The 24,846-nt window shown below is 43.5% G+C and overlaps 2 protein-coding genes across 2 annotated transcripts; both read left to right on the top strand.

The window, feature by feature from the left end:
- On the top strand, positions 1–11,015 carry LOC118367381 (sialic acid-binding Ig-like lectin 5). The gene is made up of 13 exons (XM_052494171.1): positions 1–45; positions 6,594–6,689; positions 7,218–7,577; positions 7,839–8,132; positions 8,254–8,517; positions 8,828–9,115; positions 9,411–9,498; positions 9,593–9,637; positions 9,771–9,815; positions 9,949–9,993; positions 10,086–10,130; positions 10,266–10,440; positions 10,695–11,015. Exons 2-13 carry the CDS (start codon positions 6,665–6,667, stop codon positions 10,734–10,736), a joined length of 1,716 nt encoding a protein of 571 aa, XP_052350131.1. The 5' UTR covers positions 1–45; positions 6,594–6,664; the 3' UTR covers positions 10,737–11,015.
- An 11,410-nt stretch (positions 11,016–22,425) lies between these two features.
- Positions 22,426–24,768, top strand: LOC118367379 (free fatty acid receptor 2-like). Its single transcript, XM_035750776.2, has 2 exons — positions 22,426–22,539; positions 22,786–24,768. Exon 2 carries the CDS (start codon positions 22,796–22,798, stop codon positions 23,663–23,665), a length of 870 nt encoding a protein of 289 aa, XP_035606669.1. The 5' UTR covers positions 22,426–22,539; positions 22,786–22,795; the 3' UTR covers positions 23,666–24,768.
- Positions 24,769–24,846: the final 78 nt, after the last annotated feature.

The following is a 24,846-nucleotide window of genomic DNA, read 5'->3' as shown; positions in this document are numbered from 1 at the left end:
ACAGAGGGCCAACTCAGACAGACACGCTCACCACCTCCTCTGAAGGTAAGGCATGATGTTCATCTCTGGTTTTATGGGGATTTGTGACAACATTTCAATGACAGTGATAGGTTGAACAAACCATTTTGGGAAATGTAAATATGATGGTATGTCTGTACACTCTTAGAAAAGAAAGGGTTCCAGGTAAAACTATTTTAGGTTATATTTAGGGTATATGTGTCCAAAGAAACCAACATATTTCCTGCGCTATCTTATATCTCCTAGATATAGGACAGAGACATCAAAATCCTACTCCTTATAATATCTTTTTTGAGTGTCTTTTTTGCCATTTATTAATGTTAGAAACAGTGTTTTCATTGGTTGACATAGGTCATCATACATGGATCTGCTGTCTAATTATGGTTCATAATGTCATTTTGCAGCCTCCAGGTAGACTGGGATTTATTTCAAGAAACCTCTTCCCATAGGACCTACCACATAATATACTATAGATATAATATACATCTTGATATTGTTTTCAATTTGTTATCTCATTTTAATTCACCGTCCTCTTTTATCAAACCAAAATTATATTGGCAGAAGTAGTGACAAGAAACAAGGAAAGGTCTCTGGCCATGGCAGTTTCACATCCTGTAGTATATCAGGAAGTAATGTATTTGTCTGGTCAAATATAGTCATTGGTTACTTAAAGTACATACATTTTAACAGACACTCTTAACCAGAGCGACTTGAATACATTTTCAACCTTGTCCCCCATGGGAATCGAACCCAAAACCCTGGCATTGCAAGTGCCATGCTCTACCAACTGAGCCCCACAGGACCCAGTATTAGGTATTTCTTAGGATACTCATAAGGCAGCAGCTTCTCTTCCTGTGGTACAAACAGGAAATAAATAATTACGTCTCAACAAAACCACAGCCTACATCATAAATAAAACAATACATCATACAAGACATGACATTAATACTCTATTATTACAAATATACTATATAAAATGTAAAATAATACAATATTACAATATTAGAATGTGTGTGTGTTAGAGTGTTTGTGTGCATGCATGCGTGTTTGTGTGTGTCAAATAAAATACATATGTAAACTACAGGTGTAGACTAACATTGAAATAGTTACTTACAGGCCCTTCCCAACAATTTATAATACAATAATAATAATAATAATATTAATAATAATAATTGTAACACAAGGAATAAATACACAATGAGCAATGATAGCTTGGCTATATACACGGGGTACTAGTACAGGGTCGATATGCAGGGGTAGGAAGTAATGGAGATATACAGTGCCTTGCGAAAGTGTTCGGCCCCCTTGAACTTTGCGACCTTTTGCCACATTTCAGGCTTCAAACATAAAGATATAAAACTGTATTTTTTTGTGAAGAATCAACAACAAGTGGGACACAATCATGAAGTGGAACAACATTTATTGGATATTTCAAACTTTTTTAACAAATCAAAAACTGAAAAATCGGGCATGCAAAATTATTCAGCCCCTTTACTTTCAGTGCAGCAAACTCTCTCCAGAAGTTCAGTGAGGATCTCTGAATGATCCAATGTTGACCTAAATGACTAATGATGATAAATACAATCCACCTGTGTGTAATCAAGTCTCCGTATTAATGCACCTGCACTGTGATAGTCTCAGAGGTCCGTTAAAAGCGCAGAGAGCATCATGAAGAACAAGGAACACACCAGGCAGGTCCGAGATACTGTTGTGAAGAAGTTTAAAGCCGGATTTGGATACAAAAAGATTTCCCAAGCTTTAAACATCCCAAGGAGCACTGTGCATGCGATAATATTGAAATGGAAGGAGTATCAGACCACTGCAAATCTACCAAGACCTGGCCGTCCCTCTAAACTTTCAGCTCATACAAGGAGAAGACTGATCAGAGATGCAGCCAAGAGGCCCATGATCACTCTGGATGAACTGCAGAGATCTACAGCGAGGTGGGACACTCTGTCCATAGGACAACAATCAGTCATATATTGCACAAATCTGACCTTTATGGAAGAGTGGCAAGAAGAAAGCCATTTCTTAAAGATATCCATAAAAAGTGTTGTTTAAAGTGACACACCAAACATGTGGAAGAAGGTGCTCTGGTCAGATGAAACCAAAATTGAACTTTTTGGCAACAATGCAAAACGTTATGTTTGGTGTAAAAGCAACACAGCTCATCACCCTGAACACACCATCCCACTGTCAAACATGGTGGTGGCAGCATCATGGTTTGGGCCTGCTTTTCTTCAGCAGGGACAGGGAAGATGGTTAAAATTGATGGGAAGATGGATGGAGCCAAATACAGGACCATTCTGGAAAAAAACAATGGAGTCTGCAAAAGACCTGAGACTGGGACAGAGATTTGTCTTCCAACAAGACAATGATCCAAAACATAAAGCAAAATCTACAATGGAATGGTTCAAAAATAAACATATCCAGGTGTTAGAATGGCCAAGTCAAAGTCCAGACCTGAATCCAATCGAGAATCTGTAGAAAGAACTGAAAACTGCTGTTCACAAATGCTCTCCATCCAACCTCACTCAGCGCGAACTGTTCTGCAAGGAGTAATGGGAAAAAATTTCAGTCTCTCGATGTGCAAAACTGATAGAGACATACCCCAAGCGACTTACAGCTGTAATCACAGCAAAACGTGACGCTACAAAGTATTAACTTAAGGGGGCTGAATAATTTTGCACGCCCAATTTTTCAGTTTTTGATTTGTTAAAAAAGTTTGAAATATCCAATAAATGTCGTTCCACTTCATGATTGTGTCCCACTTGTTGTTGATTCGTCACAAAAAAAAACAGTTTTGTATCTTTATGTTTGAAGCCTGAAATGTGGCAAAAGGTCGCAAAGTTCAAGGGGGCCGAATACTTTCGCAAGGCACTGTATATGTACATATAGGTAGGGGTAAAGTGACTAGGCAACTGGATAGAATATAAACAGTAGCAGCACCGTATGTGGTGAGTGTTTAAGTGTGTGTATGGCAGTGGAGGCTGCTGAGGGGAGGACGGCTCATAATAATGTCTGGAACGGAGCGAATGGATTGGCATCGAACACATAGAAACCATGTGTTTGTTGTATTTGATACCATTCCACTGATTCCGCTCCAGCCATGACCATGAGCCCGTCCTCCCCAATTAAGGTGGCACCAAAATCCCGTGGTGTGTGGCGAATGTGTGCCTGTGTGTACGTACATGTTGTGTGTGTGTATGTGTTGGAGTGTCAGTGTAAGAATGTGTGAGTGTGTGGGTAGAGTCTGGTGTGTGTGCATAGTGTTTCTTCACTGTCTGCATTGTGAGTCGTTTAAAAAAAAATCAGATTTAGCTTTCGAGTGGCGAGACGTTCTTTACCATTCGGCCATCAGATTTTGCTTTGTGTGATCTATTGTTGTCTCTACCTTCTTGACCTTTGTGCTTTTGACTGTGCCCAATAATGTTTGTACCATGTTGTGTTGCTACCATGATGTGTTGTCATGTGTTGCTGCCTTGCTATGTTGTTGTCTTAGGTCTCTCTTTATCTAGTGTTGTGTTGTCTCTCTTGTTGTGTTTTGTCCTGTATTGATATTGTATTTAATATTTTTTTTAAATCCCAGGCCCCCGTCCCCGCAGGAGGCCTTTTGCCTTTTGGTAGGCCGTCATTGTAGATAAGAATTTGTTCTTAACTGACTTGCCTAGTTAAATAAAGGTTCAATTACAAAACATAAAAGCTGCACAGCGGAGGTACTGCAGGGGGTCCACGGAAATACTGTATAGATAGATACACGACCATTCAAAGATTTGGGGTCACCTAGAAATGTCCTCGTTTTTGAAAGAAAAGCACATTTTTTTGTCCATTAAAACAACATCAAATTGATCAGAAATACAGTTTAGACATTGTTAATGTTGTAAATGACTATTGTAGCTGGAAATGGCTGATTTTTAATGGAATATCTACATAGGTGTACAGAGGCCCATTATCAGCAACCATCACTCCTGTGTTCCGATGGCACGTTGTGTTAGCTAATCCAAGTTTGTCATTTTAAAAGTCTAACTGATTATTAGAAAACCATTTTGCAATTATGTTAGCACAGCTGAAAACTGTTGTTCTGATTAAAGAAGCAATAAAACGGACCTTCTTTAGACTACTTGAGTATCTTGAGCATCAGCATTTGTGGGTTTGATTACAGACTCGAAATGGCCACAAACAAAGAACTTTCTTCTGAAACTCGTCAGTCTATTCTTGTTCTGAAAAATGAAGGCTATTCCATGCGAGAAATTTCCAAGAAACTGAAGATCTCGAACAATGCTGTGTACTGTTCACAGAACAGCGCAAACTGGCGCTAACCAGAATAGAAAGAGGAGTGGGAGGCCCCGGTGCACAACTAAGCAAGAGGACAAGTACATTGTAGTGTCTAGTTTGAGAAACAGATGCCTCACAAGTCCTCAATTGGTAGCTTCATTAAATAGTACCCGCAATACACCAGTCTCAACGTCAACAGTGAAGAGGCGACTCCGGCATGCTCGCCTTCTACCTGGATAGCTTGCTATCATCGACGGGAAAAACAAATTCCCAAGTTTATCAAGACATTTTGCAGGAGAATGTAAGGCTATCTGTCTGCCAATTGAAGCTCAACAGAAGATAGGTGATGCAAAAGGACAACGACCCAAAACCCAGAAGGAAATAAACAACAGAATGGCTTCAAAAGAAGAAAATACGCCTTCTGGAGTGGCCCAGTTAGAGTCCTGACCACAACCCAATTGAGATGCTGTGGCATGACCTCAAGAGAGCGGTTCACACCAGACATCCCAAGAATATTGCTGAACTGAATTAGTTTTGTAAAGAGGAATGGTCCAAAATTCCTCCTGACCGTTGTGCAGGTCTGCTCCCCAACTACAGAAAACGTTTGGTTGAGGTTATTGCTGACAAAGGAGGGTCAACCAGTTATTAAATCCAAGGGTTCACATACCTTTTCCACCCTGCACTGTGAATGTTTACGCAGTGTGTCCATTAAAGACAAGAACACCTATAATTGTTTGTGTGTTATTAGTTTAAGCAGACTGTGTTTGTCTATTGTTTTGACTTCGATGAAGATCAGATCAAATTTTATGACGAATTTATGCAGAAATCCAGGTATTTCCATAGGGTTCACATGGGTTTTCTTGCCACTGTAAATGGTAGATTATCAGACACTCAACAAGAAGGTCGATCCCCCACGATGGGGAGATCCATGAGGCAGAGCACAATTGGCCCAGCGTCGTCCGGGTTAGGGGAGGGTTTGGCCGGCCAGGATGTCCTTGTCCCATCGCGCTCTAGTGACTACTGTGGCTCATGCACACTGACTCCGGTTGCCAGCTGTAAGGTGTTAACTCCATACAACTTGCCTTAGGAAACTATTCAGACCCCTTGACCTTTTCCACATGGCAGGGAGACTAGTCAGGGTCGTGGCAAAGATAAACGGAGCAAAGTACAGAGAGATCCTTGATGAAAACCTGCTCCAGAGCGCTCAGGACCACAGACTGGGGTGAAGGTTCACCTTCCAATAGGACAATGACCCTAAGCAAACAGCCAAGACAACACAGGAGTGGCTTTGGGACAAGTCTCTGAATATCCTTGAGTGTCACAGCCAGATCCCGGACTTGAACCAGATCGAACTTCTCTGGCGAGACCTGAAAATAGCTGTGCAACGACACTCCCCATCCAACCTGGCAGGGCTTGAGAAGATCTGCAGAGAGGAAATGGGAGAAAGTCCCCAAATACAGGTGTGCCAAGCTTGTAGCATCATACCCTAGAATACTCAAGGCTGTAACCGCTGCCAAAGGTGCTTCAACAAAGTACTGAGTAAAGGGTCTGAATACTTATTTACATTTATTTCTGTTTTCTATTTTTAACAAAAAAATGAAAAGCAGTTTTTGCTTTGTCATTATGGGGTATTGTGTGTAGATTGTTAAGGAAAATTAATGTATGTGCAGTATCAGTCAAAAGTTCGGACTAACCTACAAGAGTGTGCAAAGCTGTCATCAAGGCAAAGGGAGCTACTTTGAAGAATATAAAATATCAAATAGATTTAGATTTATTTACCACTTTTTTGGTTACTACATGATTCCACATGTGTTTTGTCATAGTTTTGATGTCTTCACTATTATTCTGCAATGTAGAACATATTTCAAATAAAGTTAAACCATTGAATGAGTAGGTGTGTCCAAACGTTTGACTGGTACTGCATATACATGCATATTTAAAAAACACATATATGGGGGATTGGAAATGATGCAGACAATTACATTGATGGAAGCCACAATCTATCTGCAATATTAAAGGTGATCTACCCCCTAAAAAATATTATACAAATAAATACAAATAAATAAAGGTTCCACCCAAGAACGATCTATTGGTACTTGCTTCATATATAGTCCTTGATATAGTCCAAAATGTTTTGCCTGTCAGCAAACAAGTCTTCAAGATATGTCACTTTCAAAATATTGCTGACAAGCAAAACATTTTGGGAGTATGTCAACAATGGGACTAAATATTGTTTTTTTGGGTGGAGTTTATCTTTAATGAATTGATTGGGTGATTCATTTTTTGTTTTTGTTTTATAGCTCTAAACGTCAGTATCCTAAGCATCACATGGTGTCAGGACCCTAATAGACTAAAGACACCACAGACTCTAATGGACATCCTCAGCTTCATCACAGGTATGTTATACACATCTTATTATATGACATTTGCTTGCGTGGTAAAACTTTATGTTTGCATCAAAATGATCTGAATGTAACTTTCTAGCTATAAGCCGTTACATGTCACTCTCTGTTAAATACTGTATGTGGACAGTATGTAGATAAATACAGTACGTACAGTAAATGCTCATTATTTTTGCTTTGGACAAGCTTGAAGCTTTTATAATGGAACCCAATTATTGACTCTGATTATTGTTAGCATTGGTTTTTCCTGAAAGTGCTACATGTATGACGAAAGACGACAACAGAACCACATAATGTGTGAGTTGTGCTTACTGGCTCTGCAAAGCTAATTCAGTTTAGATGCAGTTTCAATGCAGCTGTTATATTTGTCCTGCAGTGCAACACTTTCTGTTGCACTGAGAAAACACTTCTGCAGATCAACCCTATTCGATTCCTCTATTCGATCTCCCCTTACTACGGCTGGCAAAGTAATAAAGGAGAACTGATGCAATGTGAACTGACTTGTTAGGCCTTCTTCCTCAGGGTGCACACTTGTCTCGCTTGGTCACTGTTGGATGGTGAAGGTGCCCAATACTGTGAAGGCAGTAGATGGCAGCTGTGTAGAAGTGTCCTGTCACACCGCCCCCCACCACAGGGTCATCTGGTACCAGTATCATAGCGTTCACTATCCTAAGCTTTATGATGGCAAGGAACCGACCAGTGTGGGGGCCAGTTTTAGAGGGCGTACATCAGTGCCAGGCAATTCAGCAGAGGGGGACTGTACACTGAGGTTTGAGAGTGTGACGTGGAGAGACAATAACCTCAAGCTCTACGTGTGGATCAACCCTGATGAGTCCGCTACACAACAGTTCCATCATCAGATCGTAACAATTACAATTGAAAGTAAGCGCACTCATGGAGAGGTGTATTCGATTTAATATTTGTTGTAGTTGAACAACTGAAAAACAAACCGATTGTGATTAGATGAACAGTACTTCATTCATTTGACATCTGTATTTAGGAGTGACAGTGGTCGGTAGTTAAAGCACTATGTTAAAACTGAATGAGAATTGCAGACAGGGCGTTAAACCATTAGTCATGGGGAACTGGTAATGCTTTGTTTGCCTTTGGTTCCCGCTAATAATCATTTATTTGAACTTGCAGATAGAAAAGCTCCCGCGTTATCGATGCAGAATGCAATGGTGGATGGAGCCTTATTCCAGGCCAACTGTAGTGTCTGGCATTCCTGCCCATCCTCTCCTCCATCCCTTCACTGGAGCCGCTTGCCTGTAAATTCTACAGCGGTGACGTCAATGGAGGAAAAGGGAGGGCTGTGGGTGTCCACTGAGACAATACAAGGAAGAGGAACGTGCCAACTGCACAAAAAAGAGATGAAATGCACAGCTCAATTCGCTACAGTCCAAACTGAGAGTCAAGCAGTCATTCTTAACATCTCGTGTACGTTTTTGGTCTTTCTTGTTTGTACTCAGTTGTGTAATTATTCTGTTCACATCATATACCATATTACAGAACAAACAACTACATAGTACCAATACATGTCTTTCTACTTCATTAACAGATGCCCCTGTAGGTGTGAATATGATGGCGGATGAACAGCCAGTCAGTGAAGGTCATAGTGTCAATCTGGAGTGTGTTGCTGACAGCAACCCCCAGCCAGGCCGGTATGTGTGGATCAGACGACAGGGAGGCCAAAGCATCCAAACGAATTCAACTCAGGGAAAAATGTCCTATCCCAACATTAGCCGAGACTCTTCATTCTCCTGCATTGTCCAAAACAATATTGGATCAAGTCAGTCAGCCTGGCTGTTTCTGGATGTCAACTGTAAGTATCTCATTGTATGTGTCTATTTTTAAAATTTAAAATTAAAAAATTTTCACCTTTATTTAACCAGGTAGGCAAGTTGAGAACAAGTTCTCATTTACAATTGCGACCTGGCCATTGTCTGGTTGCACAGTTTCCAATGGAACTAGCATTATATTTGTACACTGAAATGCTAATTCTAGCAACCGGTTATGGGTGTAAAATATAAGAACAGACTCCTTTCCACCCTAATGTAGTTCTGTTGTCATTGCTTCTCACTTACAATTTTTTTTAAATTAAATCACCACTTTGTGTCATTCTGTCGCTCCAGTCCCCCCAGCAATCCTCTCTGACTCCACTTGCTCCTTGAAGGGTGGGATTCTGACCTGTGTGTGTAGAGCAGAAGCCCGACCTAATGCCACTCTGCGCTGGACGATCAACGGAAGCAGCACTCTCCCATCCTCCTTCACTTCCATCACCATATACAGAGATAATACTGTGTCAGCAGAACTCACTGGGCCTGTGGAAAGTCGACCAAATGTCTCCTGCGTAGCCAGTAACTCACTGGCCACTGACATCCAGCAGCTGCCCCTTGACACAAAATTCACAGCTGGACAGTGTAAGCAAGCTTTCAGTACAGAATGTCTGTTCTTAATCTTCTGATGTCATTAGAATCTGCACACGGTGACAGTCTTTCTTCCTCCTCTGCCTCCCCATTTGTCCCCCCTCACCCACTCTCTCTCTCTGTCTCTCTGTTTCTCTGTTTCTCTGTTTCTCTGTTTCTCTGTCTGTCTCTCTCTCTCTCTCTCTGTGTCTCTCTGTCTCTCTGTTTCTCTGTTTCTCTGTCTCTCTCTCTCTCTCTCTCTCCGTCTCTCTCTCTCTCTGTCTCTCTCTCTCTGTCTTTCTTTGAACAGTTCTGCCATGGATGCTGACTGCTCTGGCAGTTGGAAGTGTCTTTCTGGGATGTGTAATGTTTGTATGCAGAAGACATTGCAGAGAGAGGTTTGTATGGTTCTTGATGATGTGAAGATGTCACATATTCAACCATTTTAGGTGTGTCATTTTGAACGATGTCTCGCTTCTACATTATCTGTAGGCCAAAGGCCAGCTCTAATCTCCACACGTTGGATATCCCTCTAAGGTACTGTCATTTTGAATGATGTCTCCCTTCTACATTATCTGTAGGCCAGAGGCCAGCTCTAATCTCCCCACGTTGGATATCCCTCCAAGGTACTGTCATTTTGAACAATGTCTCCCTTCTACATTATCTGTAGGCCAAAGGCCAGCTCTAATCTCCACACGTTGGATATCCCTCTAAGGTACTGTCATTTTGAACGATGTCTCCCTTCTACATTATCTGTAGGCCAAAGGCCAGCTCTAATCTCCACTCGTTGGATATCCCTCTAAGGTACTGTCATTTTGAATGATGTCTCCCTTCTACATTATCTGTAGGCCAGAGGCCAGCTCTAATCTCCCCACGTTGGATATCCCTCTAAGGTACTGTCATTTTTGCATCTGTATTTTACATACAACAAATAATAATGTTCAAGCTCATTGACATTGAGATGTTTTTTGTTGTTGTCAATAAGGCAAGGTGACATGTCAGAGTCCCTAAGGTACAGCAATCCCCAAAAGTAAGAAAAAGTTTAACAATGATATAGCATGGAAATTAATTTGCTTCTGTAGAGGGTGGTTGGAGAATAAAACATTTAAATAGTAAAAATGGTACTGAACTATAATCAGGTTCCACATTCTCTTCTCCTTCACAGACCACAGCAAAAGCCTGAGAGGACCAAGCCTAAGGCCATGCCCATGGCCATACCCAAGGAGAAAGCACGGACGGATAGCCGATCGTCAGTCTACGAAAATGACTTTGTGCCAAAGAAGCCTAGTCAAAACCCAGCAAAGAACAACGAGAAGATCAAATTACAAGATAGCACAAAGGTAAACTTTACGTAACCTCACTGCAGGCACAATTTGGCTGGTGCAGCGTTTGATAAAAATGTAAATACCACATACTTTTTCACCCACACTTTCATATTTCAGACACTGGTATGACAAGAGAGTGATTTCCACTAAACCTCAATCACATACTTTCACACCCCTTTAGCCCTCAGACCAAGTATATTTGTGAAGCAATTTTGGTGGCCTATGCATGTAAAAAGATAGGCTAAAACGTTCTTATTTTTTCCCCATAGGCTATGTGTTCAGACATGGATGATGTTTACCAAAATTATTGAACTACCAGTGCACACAACGTTTGCTTCAGAGTACATAATAATAATGTTATCCAATTGTTATAAGCTGACGATTGAGTGGTGTCACCCACTGTTTAAAGTCTAAAGTTGTTGTGTTTGTGCACCTGTCTGGGCTGTGTGGATTGTGTTTTTTTGTGTTTAAGTGATGAATGTAACCTATGTTTTGTATTGTAACTTTTGTATGAACTTAATTTGTGTGTCAAATTGCTTTTAAAAATGTGTTAACGTGAACATAATTATAACTGAAATAAAATACATACATTTTAACTTTTTCTACAGAGCTGTCTGCACACTGAGTATACCAAACATTAGGAAAAGTTTCCTAATATTGAGATGATGCACCCCTTTGCCCTCGGAACAGTTCAATTTGTTTGGGCATGGACTCTACAAGGTATTCCACAGGGATGCTATCTGCCCAGCAGCTAGCCAGCTAGCAAACGTCCACCGTCTACCGAATAGCAGCACTGTAGAAACTATTACACTCAACTGAACGACTTGATTAGTGTAGTGTTAGCTAGCTACATAGTTGTCTTTGCTGTCTTCGTATCCAAGATAATTGTGTAGTTTAGAGCGTGTAGTCTTAGAGTGATTATCTTAATTTACCGAGGTTAGCTAGCCAGCTATTTGTCGTCCTTAACATAGGAGACACTGCTAGCTAGCCAACAGCTAGCCAACGTCTACTGAATAGAACTTCCGCACTCAACAACCCGGTCGCATTCCGCTTCGCTCCACAGGTAGTATCACATTTTCATTTCATTTCATTACAGCACAACGGTTTGATTTGTTTGATCGTAGCTAGCTACATAGCTAGCTACATAGCCGTCTGTGTATCAAAGATAATTGTGTAGTCTAGAGCGATTTTCTAGGTTAGCTAGCCAGCTATTGTCGTTCTTTTAACGCAACGTAACGTAATCAACACTGCTAGCTAGCCAGCTAGCCCCCGAATAGCAGCACTGTAGAAACTATTACACTCAACGGAACGACTTGATTAGTGTAGTGTCAACAACGCAGCCACTGCCAGCTAGCCTACAAAGTCAACAACGCAGCCACTGCCAGCTAGCCTACTTCAGCAGTACTGTATCATTTTAATCATTTTAGTCAATAAGATTCTTGCTACGTAAGCTTAACTTTCTGAACATTCGAGACGTGTAAGTCCACTTGTCATTCCAATCTCCTTGCATTAGCGTAGCCTCTTCTGTAGCCTGTCAACTATGTGTCTGTCTATCCCTGTTCTCTCCTCTCTGCACAGACCATACAAATGCTCCACACCGCGTGGCCGCGCCACCTAATCTGGTGGTCCCAGCGCGCACGACCCACGTGGAGTTCCAGGTCTCCGGTAGCCTCTGGAACTGCCGATCTGCGGCCAACAAGGCAGAGTTCATCTCAGCCTATGCCTCCCTCCAGTCCCTCGACTTCTTGGCACTGACGGAAACATGGATCACCACAGATAACACCGCTGCTCCTACTGCTCTCTCTTCGTCCGCCCACGTGTTCTCGCACACCCCGAGAGCTTCTGGTCAGTGGGGTGGTGGCACCGGGATCCTCATCTCTCCCAAGTGGTCATTCTCTCTTTCTCCCCTTACCCATCTGTCTATCGCCTCCTTTGAATTTCATGCTGTCACAGTTACCAGCCCTTTCAAGCTTAACATCCTTATCATTTATCGCCCTCCAGGTCCCCTCGGAGAGTTCATCAATGAGCTTGATGTCTTGATAAGCTCCTTTCCTGAGGACGGCTCACCTCTCACAGTTCTGGGCGACTTTAACCTCCCCATGTCTACCTTTGACTCATTCCTCTCTGCCTCCTTCTTTCCACTCCTTTCCTCTTTTGACCTCACCCTCTCACCTTCCCCCCCTACTCACAAGGCAGGCAATACGCTCAACCTCATCTTTACTAGATGCTGTTCTTCCACTAACCTCATTGCAACTCCCCTCCAAGTCTCCGACCACTACCTTGTATCCTTTTCCCTCTCGCTCTCATCCAACACTTCCCACACTGCCCCTACTCGGATGGTATCGCGCCGTCCCAACCTTCGCTCTCTCTCCCCCGCTACTCTCTCCTCTTCCATCCTATCATCTCTTCCCTCTGCTCAAACCTTCTCCAACCTATCTCCTGATTCTGCCTCCTCAACCCTCCTCTCCTCCCTTTCTGCATCCTTTGACTCTCTATGTCCCCTATCTTCCAGGCCGGCTCGGTCCTCCCCTCCCGCTCCGTGGCTCGACGACTCATTGCGAGCTCACAGAACAGGGCTCCGGGCAGCCGAGCGGAAATGGAGGAAAACTCGCCTCCCTGCGGACCTGGCATCCTTTCGCTCCCTCCTCTCTACATTTTCCTCCTCTGTCTCTGCTGCTAAAGCCACTTTCTACCACTCTAAATTCCAAGCATCTGCCTCTAACCCTAGGAAGCTCTTTGCCACCTTCTCCTCCCTCCTGAATCCTCCTCCCCCTCCCCCTCCTCCCTCTCTGCAGATGACTTCGTCAACCATTTTGAAAAGAAGGTCGACGACATCCGATCCTCGTTTGCTAAGTCAAACGACACCGCTGGTTCTGCTCACACTGCCCTACCCGGTGCTCTGACCTCTTTCTCCCCTCTCTCTCCAGATGAAATCTCGCGTCTTGTGACGGCCGGCCGCCCAACAACCTGCCCGCTCGACCCTATCCCCTCCTCTCTTCTCCAGACTATTTCCGGAGACCTTCTCCCTTACCTCACCTCGCTCATCAACTCATCCCTGACCGCTGGCTACGTCCCTTCCGTCTTCAAGAGAGCGAGAGTTGCACCCCTTCTGAAAAAACCTACACTCGATCCCTCCGATGTCAACAACTACAGACCAGTATCCCTTCTTTCTTTTCTCTCCAAAACTCTTGAATGTGCCGTCCTTGGCCAGCTCTCCCGCTATCTCTCTCAGAATGACCTTCTTGATCCAAATCAGTCAGGTTTCAAGACTAGTCATTCAACTGAGACTGCTCTTCTCTGTATCACGGAGGCGCTCCGCACTGCTAAAGCTAACTCTCTCTCCTCTGCTCTCATCCTTCTAGACCTATCGGCTGCCTTCGATACTGTGAACCATCAGATCCTCCTCTCCACCCTCTCCGAGTTGGGCATCTCCGGCGCGGCCCACGCTTGGATTGCGTCCTACCTGACAGGTCGCTCCTACCAGGTGGCGTGGCGAGAATCTGTCTCCTCTCCACGCGCTCTCACCACTGGTGTCCCCCAGGGCTCTGTTCTAGGCCCTCTCCTATTCTCGCTATACACCAAGTCACTTGGCTCTGTCATAACCTCACATGGTCTCTCCTATCATTGCTATGCAGACGACACACAATTAATCTTCTCCTTTCCTCCTTCTGATGACCAGGTGGTGAATCGCATCTCTGCATGTCTGGCAGACATATCAGTGTGGATGACGGATCACCACCTCAAGCTGAACCTCGGCAAGACGGAGCTGCTCTTTCTCCCGGGAAGGACTGCCCGTTCCATGATCTCGCCATCACGGTTGACAACTCCATTGTGTCCTCCTCCCAGAGCGCTAAGAACCTTGGCGTGATCCTGGACAACACCCTGTCGTTCTCAACTAACATCAAGGCGGTGGCCCGTTCCTGTAGGTTCATGCTCTACAACATCCGCAGAGTACGACCCTGCCTCACACAGGAAGCGGCGCAGGTCCTAATCCAGGCACTTGTCATCTCCCGTCTGGATTACTGCAACTCGCTGTTGGCTGGGCTCCCTGCCTGTGCCATTAAACCCCTACAACTCATCCAGAACGCCGCAGCCCGTCTGGTGTTCAACCTTCCCAAGTTCTCTCACGTCACCCCGCTCCTCCGCTCTCTCCACTGGCTTCCAGTTGAAGCTCGCATCCGCTACAAGACCATGGTGCTTGCTTACGGAGCTGTGAGGGGAACGGCACCTCAGTACCTCCAGGCTCTGATCAGGCCCTATACCCAAACAAGGGCACTGCGTTCATCCACCTCTGGCCTGCTCGCCTCCCTACCACTGAGGAAGTACAGTTCCCGCTCAGCCCAGTCAAAACTGTTTGCTGCTCTGGCTCCCCAATGGTGGGACACACTCCCTCACGACGCCAGGACAGCGGAGTCAATCACCACCTTCCGGAGACACCTGAAACCCCACCTCTTTAAAGAATACCTAGGATAGGATAAAGTAATCCTTCTCACCCCCCTCCCCCCCCTTAAAAGATTTAGATGCACTATTGTAAAGTGGCTGTTCCACTGGATGTCATAAGGTGAATGCACCAATTTGTAAGTCGCTCTGGATAAGAGCGTCTGCTAAATGACTTAAATGTAATGTAATGTAATGGATGCTGGCCCATGTTGACTCCAGTGCTTCCCACTATTGTGTTAAGTTGGCTAGATGTCCTTTGGGTGGTGGACCATTCTTGATACTCACAGGAAGCTGTTGAGCATGAAAAACCCAGCAGCGTTGCAGTTCTTGACACAAACCTGTTGGCCTGGCTAGGGCTGTGGTGGTCACAAAATTTTGTCAGCCGGGCGATTGTCAAGCAAATAACTGCCGGTCTCACGGTAATTAGCCATTCATTAATATAAACACATTTAGCATCTCCTGGCTTCCACACATAGCCTACAAGCAACTGATGCAGACCTTTGGAACGTCTACATTTTAAGTAAAATAAATCCATAATATAATCCACTATTTATTTTAGACAAGTCTAAAGAAACATGATATGAAGAAAATGTAGTCTATTTCAGATGAACAGAACAGCATACTCTGAGTTGTCCTTATGTTAGGTCCTGATCTGGCTATGCAATATGACTATGGGCTACACTAGTTCATTTAGCAGACAAGATTTGCTTAGAATTCTATGGCATTATTCTGTGTTGAGCAGTTAACAAAGAAACAGGTACTCCTATATAATTCATTTAGAGTTATTTATGTCCCTTTTGTTGTGGCACAAATGTTGGGCTATATGTTTTGACGTTTAATACATTCTAAGGATGCAAGATGCGACTCCAATTTGACAAGCACTTGATAATGCCTCGATTTTCCTGGCGGCATCGTCTCTGTGTGGCCGTAATGCCCCCTAAAAAAATCCATGCCTTTGCGGGCCAGTACTTGGGCTAAATATAATAATTTCATTCCCTTCTACCTGCATGCCGAGTGCTCCGTACCACCTCTCACTCACATGGCTCTCATCACAAAATCAGGTCATAGGCTACAAGTGAAGCCAGACACATCGGGAATGCAACTGCGCCTGTCCTTTTCCAATTTGAGGCGCATATTGAAGATATTGGGATAACTTTCCAAATGTACTTTACAGCCAACAAGATGAGTAGGCCTAATGAACAGTAAAGGCACAAGCCTTTGTCAATCTACTATCCCCCATAGTACAAAAGTTGATGTATTCTATTCTGTGCTAGAAATAAATATCCCAAACATAGTTTAGAACAGTTGTGGGATGCGGTAGATCCCAAATTAATATAACCACGAGCATCAACAAAAACCTTTTTACGCACTGAGGCACAACAGATCAGAACATTTAGCTTAGGCTATTTTGTCACATTATGTCACGTCCTGACCTTAGTTCCTTTTGTATTTTCTATTTTAGGTTGGTGAGTTGGGGTGGGTATTCTATGTTTTGTTCTTGTGTTTATATTTCTATGTGTTTGGCCTGGTATGGTTCCCAATCAGAGGCAGCTGTCAATCGTTGTCTCTGATTGAGAACCATACTTAGGTAGCCTGTTTTCCCACTCTTGTTTGTGGGTGGTTATTTTCCATTTCAGTGTTTTTCATCATTCGGGACTGTTTCAGTTTTTCTTTATTCTCTTGTTTTCTGTGTTCATTAAATACATTTGAGGAACACTTACCACGCTGCATATTGGTCCGATATTTCCTACTCCTCCTTAGAAGAGGAGGACGACAACTGTTACACATTATAAGCGCAGCAATGCGGCCATGGCAGTAGGCTATAAGCGCTAATTAGCAGGAAAACACCATTATCAAAAGTGATGGCAAATGTGATTATGCATGTAATGGATGGATGTAACGCTTTCATTGTTAAGGTGCATTTTTATGGTGAAAATGATCTTCCCCAAATGTGAAACTCACGCGCTGCGTATGTATGTCAGTTAGGCCCTACACCCCTTGTAAAACGGATTAATGTGCTTAATTTTAAGATGTTATTTGGCCACTTTAGTTGTGATACAAACCTTGTAAAAAAAGCATGTAGGCCTATGGGCTAGGCTGCATGAGGTGTGGGACTATGATTTGAAAAAGTCGCATAAAAAAGGTATGCATTGTTTTTGCCTTACGCTGGGCATCATTCACAAGTGATAATATTGTCACCTATCAGACTATTCTTGATTTAATCATGTCTGTACATATATTAAATAATAGGAGTGGAATTTAGATTTTTCTTTTGATTAGAATGGACCATTATCATACACCTGTCTGGAAACAGGGACAGGGTAAAAAAAAAAACATGACATTTATGCACTTAAATAGCGAATGGAGGACGCTTTCGTGGCTCATTTTCATGCCAGCCAGGTAGGCTATACTCCTGTTGTGAAGAGAAACAATGTGCTTAATATTAGGATATTTGAGAAATAAATATAGTAGGCTAGCCTATTGAAAGCTGATGGGACTCTCCTTTTTTAAATAATAGAGGCCATCAATTGCACAATTGCATAACCTATATAAATGTTGCACAAGCTCATGGACTCTCATGAAGTGTTTGATTAGATTTTCGGTTGCGTTGATGTAAAAGTGATTAGAAGGACAATAGAGTGCTGAGTACCAGGCAGTTAGCAAGTTTGGTAGGCTACTAATGACCATCAGCAGCATCAGAGCTTGGAGAAGTCTATTTACTGTGACTGAACGGTTACGTGGAATTTGACTGCCTTCATGACTCGTGACCCCAGGTGTGAGGTAATATGGGCACCATAACAGCCCTTGGTCTGGCACCTATTACCATAGCCCGTTCAAAGGCAGTTACATCGTTTGTCTTGCCCATTCACTCTCTCATGTCTCAATTGTCTTCCCCTTCAACTATACTGATTTAAGTGGATTTAAAAAGTGACATCAATAACGGATCATAGCTTTCACCTGGATTCACCTGGTCAGTCTATGTCATGGAAAGAGCAGGTGATCATGATGTTTTGTATACTCAGTGTATATTGATTATTCAATCAGGGTCCACCCCAAAGCCCCAAAACAAAGAAGCATTGATTGGGTAGAACAGTGCATTCTTAGAAAAAGAAGGTGCTATCTAGAACCTTAAATGGTTCTTCGGCTGTCCCCATAGGTAGAATCCCAAAAGGATTCTACCTGGAACCCAAAAGGGTTCTAACTGGAACCAAAAAGGGTTCTCATATGGGGACAGCTGAAGAACCCTTTAGGAACCCTTTTTTCTAAGAGTGTAGCACCTTAATTAACCCCTTAGTCGAAGGCACACCTTATGTTGACATTTATGCAAAACTTCAATGATTTAGTCCCAGTGATGGCTGTTACACTTGGTTTATTACACTGTTGCTTATCTCATTATATACAAATCACCCATTTATTGACTGCTTACTTGTTCTGCTAAAATGAGCTTGAGAGAAAATATTTTTTCAGGTAAAATTATGAGCATGCAGTTAAAAAGAGGTGGACAGTCCTCCCCAACAGAGCTGAGGAGAGAAGTGACATTAATCCCAAATCGATGACAATCGCTCTGCACTAACACCTTTCCGTGAAGCCTGTGTAGCGGACAGCCTTGGACTTTCCACCATATCCTCTGTTTGATGAACCGTTGATAGCGTGAGTAATAGTGGTGTGGGTCTTCAGCTGGGTCCACCTCTGCTTCATCTACATCGTGGAGAACCAGACCTCATCTGATCTCTATATCTGCTATGACAACTTCACCCAGGAGCAGCTGAAGGTGGTGCTTCCCATGCGCTTGGAGCTGTGTGTGGTTCTATATATCGTGCCACTGCTGGCCTGTGTGTTCTGCTACCTGAACTTCATCCTCATCCTCAATAGGACCCCTAACCTTCGTGCAGAGAAAAGGAAGAGAGCCGTTGGAATGGCTATCGGGACCCTACTGGTTTTTGTTGTCTGCTTCCTGCCCTATAATGTCACCCATGTACAGGGGTTCATCATTCAAGACAATGTGGAGTGGCGGCTCTACGCTCTGCACCTGACCACGGTCAACACCGTCCTGGCTCCTATGACGTTCTCGTTCTCCTCCTCCATGTTCCAGGTCACCATGAAAAAAAGTGCAAAAAAGGTATTAGGTGAACAATAGGATAGTAAAGAAATAAAACAACAGTAAAAAGACAGGCTATATACAGTGGCGAGGCTATAAAAGTAGAGAGGCTACATACAGACACCGGTTAGTCAGGCTGATTGAGGTAGTATGATATATGATAAACAGAGAGTAGCAGCAGCGTAAAAAGAGGGGTTGGGAGGATGGGTTGGGGTAGGCACACAATGCAAATAGTCCAGGTAACCATTTCCTTACCTGTTCAGGAGTCTTATGGCTTGGGGGTAAAAACTGTTGAGAAGCCTTTTTGTCCTAGACTTGTTACTCTGGTACCGCTTGCCATGCGGAATCAGAGAGAACACTCTATGACTGGGGTGGCTGGGGTCTTTGACAATTTTTAGGGCCTTCCTCTGACACTGCCTGGTGGAGAGGTCCTGGATGGCAGGCAGCTTAGCCCCAGTGATGTACTGGGCCTTACACACTACCCTCTGTAGTGCCTTGTGGTCAGAGGCCAAGCAATTGCTGTACCAGGCAATAATGCAACCAGTGCATGCTCTCGATTTTGCAGCTGTAGAACCTTTTGAGGATCTGAGGACCCATGCCAAAACGTTTCAGTTTCCTGAGGGGGAATAGGCTTTGTTGTGCCCTCTTCACGTCTTGGTGTGTTTGGACCATTCTAGTTTGTTGTTGATGTGGACAACAAGGAATTTGAAGCTCTCAACCTGCTCCACTAAAGCCCCGTCGAAGAGAATGGGGACATGCTCGGTCCTCCTTTTCCTGTAGTCCACAATCATCTCCTTATTCTTGGATACGTTGAGGGATAGGTTGCTATTCTGTCACCACCCGGCAAGGTCTCTGACCTCCTCCCTATAGGCTGTCTCGTCGTTGTCGGTGATCAGGCACATCAACACACTGTTGTATCGTCTGCAAACTTAATGATGGTGTTGGAGTCGTGCCTGGTCATGCAGTCGTGGGTGAACAGGGAGTACAGGAGGGGACTGAGCACGCACCCATGGGGAGTTCCAGTGTTGAGGATCAGTGTGGCAGATATGTTTCTACCTAACCTCACCACCTGGGGGCGGCGCGTCAGGTAGTCCAGGATCCAGTTGCAGAGGGAGGTGTTAAGTCCCAGGATCCTTAGCTTAGTGGTGAGTTTTGAGGGTACTAAGGTGTTGAACGCTGACTTACAGTCAATGAATAGCATTCTCACATAGGTGTTCCTTTTGTCCATGTGGGAAAGGGCATTGTGGAGTGCAATATAGATTGCATTATCTGTGGATCTGTTTGGGCGGTATGCAAATTGGATTGGGTCTAGGGTTTCTAGGATAATGTTGTTGATGTGAGCCATTAACAACCTCTCAAAGCACTTCATGGCTACGGATGTGAGTGCTACTCGTCTGTAGTTATTTAGGCATTTTGCCTTTGTGCTCTTGGGCACAGAGACTATGGTGGTCTGGTTGAAACATGTTGGTATTACAGACTCAATCAGGGACGTTGACAATTTCAGTGAAGACACCTGCCAGTTGGTCATCATATACCCGGAGCACAAGTCCTGGTAATCCATCTGTCCCCCGCAGCCGTGTGAATGTTGACCTGTTTAAAGGTCTTACTCACGTCGGCTACGGAGAGCGTAATCACACAGTCGTCCGGAACAACTGATGCTCTCGTGCATTCCCGTTACTTGCCTCGAAGCGAGCATAGAAGTGATTTAGCTTGTCTAGCAGGCTTGCGTCACTGGGCAACTCGTGGCTGTGCTTCCCTTTGTAGTCTGTAGTAGTTTGCAAGCCCTGCCACATAAGACAAGAGTCAGAGCCGGTGTAGTATGCTTCAATCTTAGCTCTGTATTGACGCGTTGCCTGTTTGATGGTTCGTCACAGGGCATAGCAGGTTTTCTTGTAAGCTTTCGGGTTAGGGTCTAGCACCTTGAAAGCGGCAGCTCTAGTCTTTAGCTCAGTGTGAATGTTGCCTATAATCCATGGCTTCTGGTTTGGGTATGTACGTACAGTCACTGTGGGGACGACGTCCTCAATGCACTTATTGATGAAGCCAGTGACTGATGTGGTGTACTCCTCAATGCCATCGGAAGAATCCCGGAACATGTTCCAGTCTGTGATGACAAAACAGTCCTGTAGTTTAGCATCTGCTTCATATGACCACTTTTTTATAGACCGAGTCACTGGTGCTTCCTGCTTTAATTTGAGCTTGTAAGCAGGAATCAGGATAGAGTTGTGGTCGGATTGACCAAATGGAGGGCAAGGGAGAGCTTTTTACGCGTCTCTGTGTGTGGAGTGCAGGTGATCTCGATTTTTTTCCCTCTGGTTGCACATTTAACATGTTGATAGAAATTTGGTAGGACTGATTTAAGTGTTCCTGCATAAGTCTCCGGCCACTAGGAGTGCCGCCTCTGGGTGAGTGGTTTCCTGTTTGCTTATTTCCTTATACAGCTGACTGAGTGCGGTCTTAGTGCCAGCATCTGTCTGTAGTGGTAAATAAACAGCCACGAAAAGTATAGCTGAAAACTATACTTAAACTCACTTGACTCTGAAGCTAAGCAGGGTTGTTCCTAGTTGTTCCCTGGATGGGAGACCAGATGCTACTGGAAGTGGTGTTGGAGGGCTAGTGGAAAGCACTCTAAAAAAACATCACAATGCCCCAGGGCAGTGATTGGGGACATTGTCCTGTGTTGCGAGCTGTCTTTCGGATGAGATGTTAAACGGGTGTCATGGCTCTCTGTGGTCACTAAAGATCCCATAAGAGTAGGGGTGCTAGCCCGGTGTCCTGGCTAAATTCCCAATCTGGCCCACATACTATCTTGACCACCGAATTATCCCCAGGTTCCAATTGGCTCATTCATCCCCCTCCTATCCCCTGTAACTTTCCCCAGGTTGTTGCTGTAAATGAGAATGTGTTCTCAGTCAACATACCTGGTAAAATACGGGTAAAATGAAAAACTGAAAGGTTCATTACGAAGCTGCCAATCTTTACATAACTGTTCTCTTTGAAAGAGTATTGCTTTTCAGCCCATTAATATGTGTAACTTGTTATTATATAGTAGTTATTGATGAAGTGGCATCAAAATGCTAATAGATTATTCCAAACCTGAGCCACAACCACATGAACTCATACAGTAACAATTAGAGTTTTGTTGCTACAGTTCTCATCAAGTCTTAGCAAAATGCTAATACACATATGATGTTATATCAACCTTGGGCACATGGGAAAATAAATCTTAGGATTACAGTACCCTGTTATCATTGACATGACTGTTCTCTTGGAAAGGCCATGTCTGTTTGTACACTATTTACAAAAAAAGATATTGAAATTAGACGTTGGTATGTCACTCCCTCCTACACATGTATAATATCAAATGTAAACACAGCAATGTTTTGCATTTTAGTTAACCGTTACCATGCAGTCTCACCTCCTCATGTTTGCAGACCTCTGTTCAATGCGTATGCTGTACACTCAGACAGGTCTGCTTGACTACTATATATGCTGGCACGTAACAGATCTTAAATTACTACCCTTGGCTGAGCTCTCCAATTCCTGATTAAAAAGAAATACACATCTACAGCCAGGTAGGATATGACCATTTGGAATTAAGAATGTGTTTTCCTTCTACCTTTAAGGTTTTCACTGTTGAGATGCAAGTGTACTGTGGGGAGGATGTAGCTATTAGCAGATTGGGATTCCTTCATTGGTAATAAGAAGTTGGCTGAGATAGTGTAACAAAAATACATTGAAAACAACCAAATTTGTATAATTTGAAAACATGATTATTGGGCACCCTGAATGTGTTCTTTTTGGTTTTGTTTATCTTATAGCTTCAAGGCCATGGTGTGGGTGAAAACTGAGGTGATTCTGTCCGTCTACATCATCACTTTCCTGATTGGCCTGCCTTCCAACATCCTGGCACTCTACGCCTTCAGCATCAAGATCCACAAAAAGCCCACTCCCACAGACATCCTCCTGCTCAACCTGATCGTGTCCGACCTCCTCTTTCTTCTCTTCCTGCCTCTCAAGATATACGAGGCGGCCTCCGGCATGCAGTGGTACCTGCCCGAGTTCCTCTGCTCTATCACTTCCTACACCTTCTTCTCCACTATCTACACCAGTTCTCTCCTGTTGATGGCTGTCAGTGTGGTCCGGTACCTGGCGGTTGCCTTCCCCATCACCTACCGCCAAATCAACAAACCTTTCTATTCTGTGGTAGCCAGCACAATCATCTGGCTTCTCACCACTGCCCACTGCAGCATCGTGTTCATCATCCAGCACCACCAGGACCTCCCCCAAAGCAACACCTCCGTCTGCTACGAGAACTTTACCAAACAACAGCTGACCATCCTCCTCCCGGTGCGTCTGGAGTTCTTCGTCATGCTCTGCTTGGTTCCTCTCATGGTTTGCATCTTCTGCTACCTCCGCTGTATCTGGATCCTGTACATGCGCCCCAGGATCAGCCCGGGCCAGAAGCAGAAGGCCATCGGGATGGCGCTGGGTACTCTGGCCGTCTTCCTTGTGTGTGTCTTTCCCTACAACTTCTCCCATGTGCTGGGTTTCTTCACAGGGCACAGCCCCCCGTGGAGGTACTACACCCTGCTGCTCAGCGCCTTCAACACCTGCCTGGACCCTATCATCTTCTACTTCTCCTCCTCCACCTTCCGCATCACTATCAAGATGTCCATCTGCAAGATGCTGGGACTGTGACATGGTCAGGCTGCGATCCAAAGGGAAAGCACAATAGCCGATATTGGCCAAGAGTAGAAAATGTAGTCACCTTACTCCAAGTGCCCTTTGGGTAATTTTGTCAACAATAACTATTCATTCCACCAAATATTTTAATTCTGTCATAAAGATCAAACGTTCAACTTCATAAAAAAAACATGTTTTCCCATCTCAAGATGTTCAATTAAGAAGAATAACTATGCAAATTCAAATTAAAGTGACGGGATTGACTGCAATAGGGTTAACAACATCTTAAATCAGCCATAACTTCCTTTGTGACGGGGAATGGAAGCATTTCTAGTAACTTGTTAAAAACATTTCTAGCCTATCTATCTATGGGTAACACAGGGTTAATGGGTTATGCTTGACGCGCTCAGTTTCCCAACACAAAACACCAGAAAATGGCCTAAAATAGAAAGAACCAGCTCACCTGCTTTTACACAATGATATGGCTATATTACTAGATGGTACATTTGTCTTATGATTCAATCATTTAAAAATGAATAGTTTTACCACATTTAAACAAGAGTTCAGTTCATGTTACAGGGTTAACATAAACCTGAGGGACAAATGTAAATGAATCATGAAATAAGTCAAAATCGTCTGATATTACTTTCCTAGAGTAACAAAATAACTCGGACTTGTAATTAAGTAGATATATGTCTTCGTAGAAGGTGAACAAACATGACGTTGGATAAGCCAAAACGGGGATTTTCAGAGAAAACAAAAACCTTTACTTTAATGAAAACACACTGCTATTAGAATGTGTAAATGAAAAATGAAAAAGGCTTAGCTTAGTTAGAGCATAGATGTATGTGATCCTCATGTTAAATTGAGTGTTTTATTGAAATGACCAAAGGCACTCTATTCGTGGAACGACCCAGCTATATATTCAAGATATTATTTCAAGATAATATGTAGTTACTGTTTTAAAAATGTCTGTGAACTGTACTTTTTTTTTGCCAAAGTCATTCATATTTAAATGTTTAAATGTTTACATTCCATTTACAAAAGTGAGCACTTCATACATGATTCATTTGTTTCGTCACAGTAGCTTGTGTTACCCTTTTGAATGGCACACTATGTGAAAGCTTGGTTGTTATCCTTTAAATGATTCATTTGTCTGGTTAGAGGTATGTTCTGTGTGACCCATTTGAATTGAA

This window comes from Oncorhynchus keta, chromosome 34 (genome assembly GCF_023373465.1).
Source record: "Oncorhynchus keta strain PuntledgeMale-10-30-2019 chromosome 34, Oket_V2, whole genome shotgun sequence".
NCBI lineage: Eukaryota > Metazoa > Chordata > Actinopteri > Salmoniformes > Salmonidae > Oncorhynchus > Oncorhynchus keta.
The sequence above is the reverse complement of the archived record's forward strand: the minus strand, read 5'-3'. Positions and strand labels throughout refer to the sequence as shown.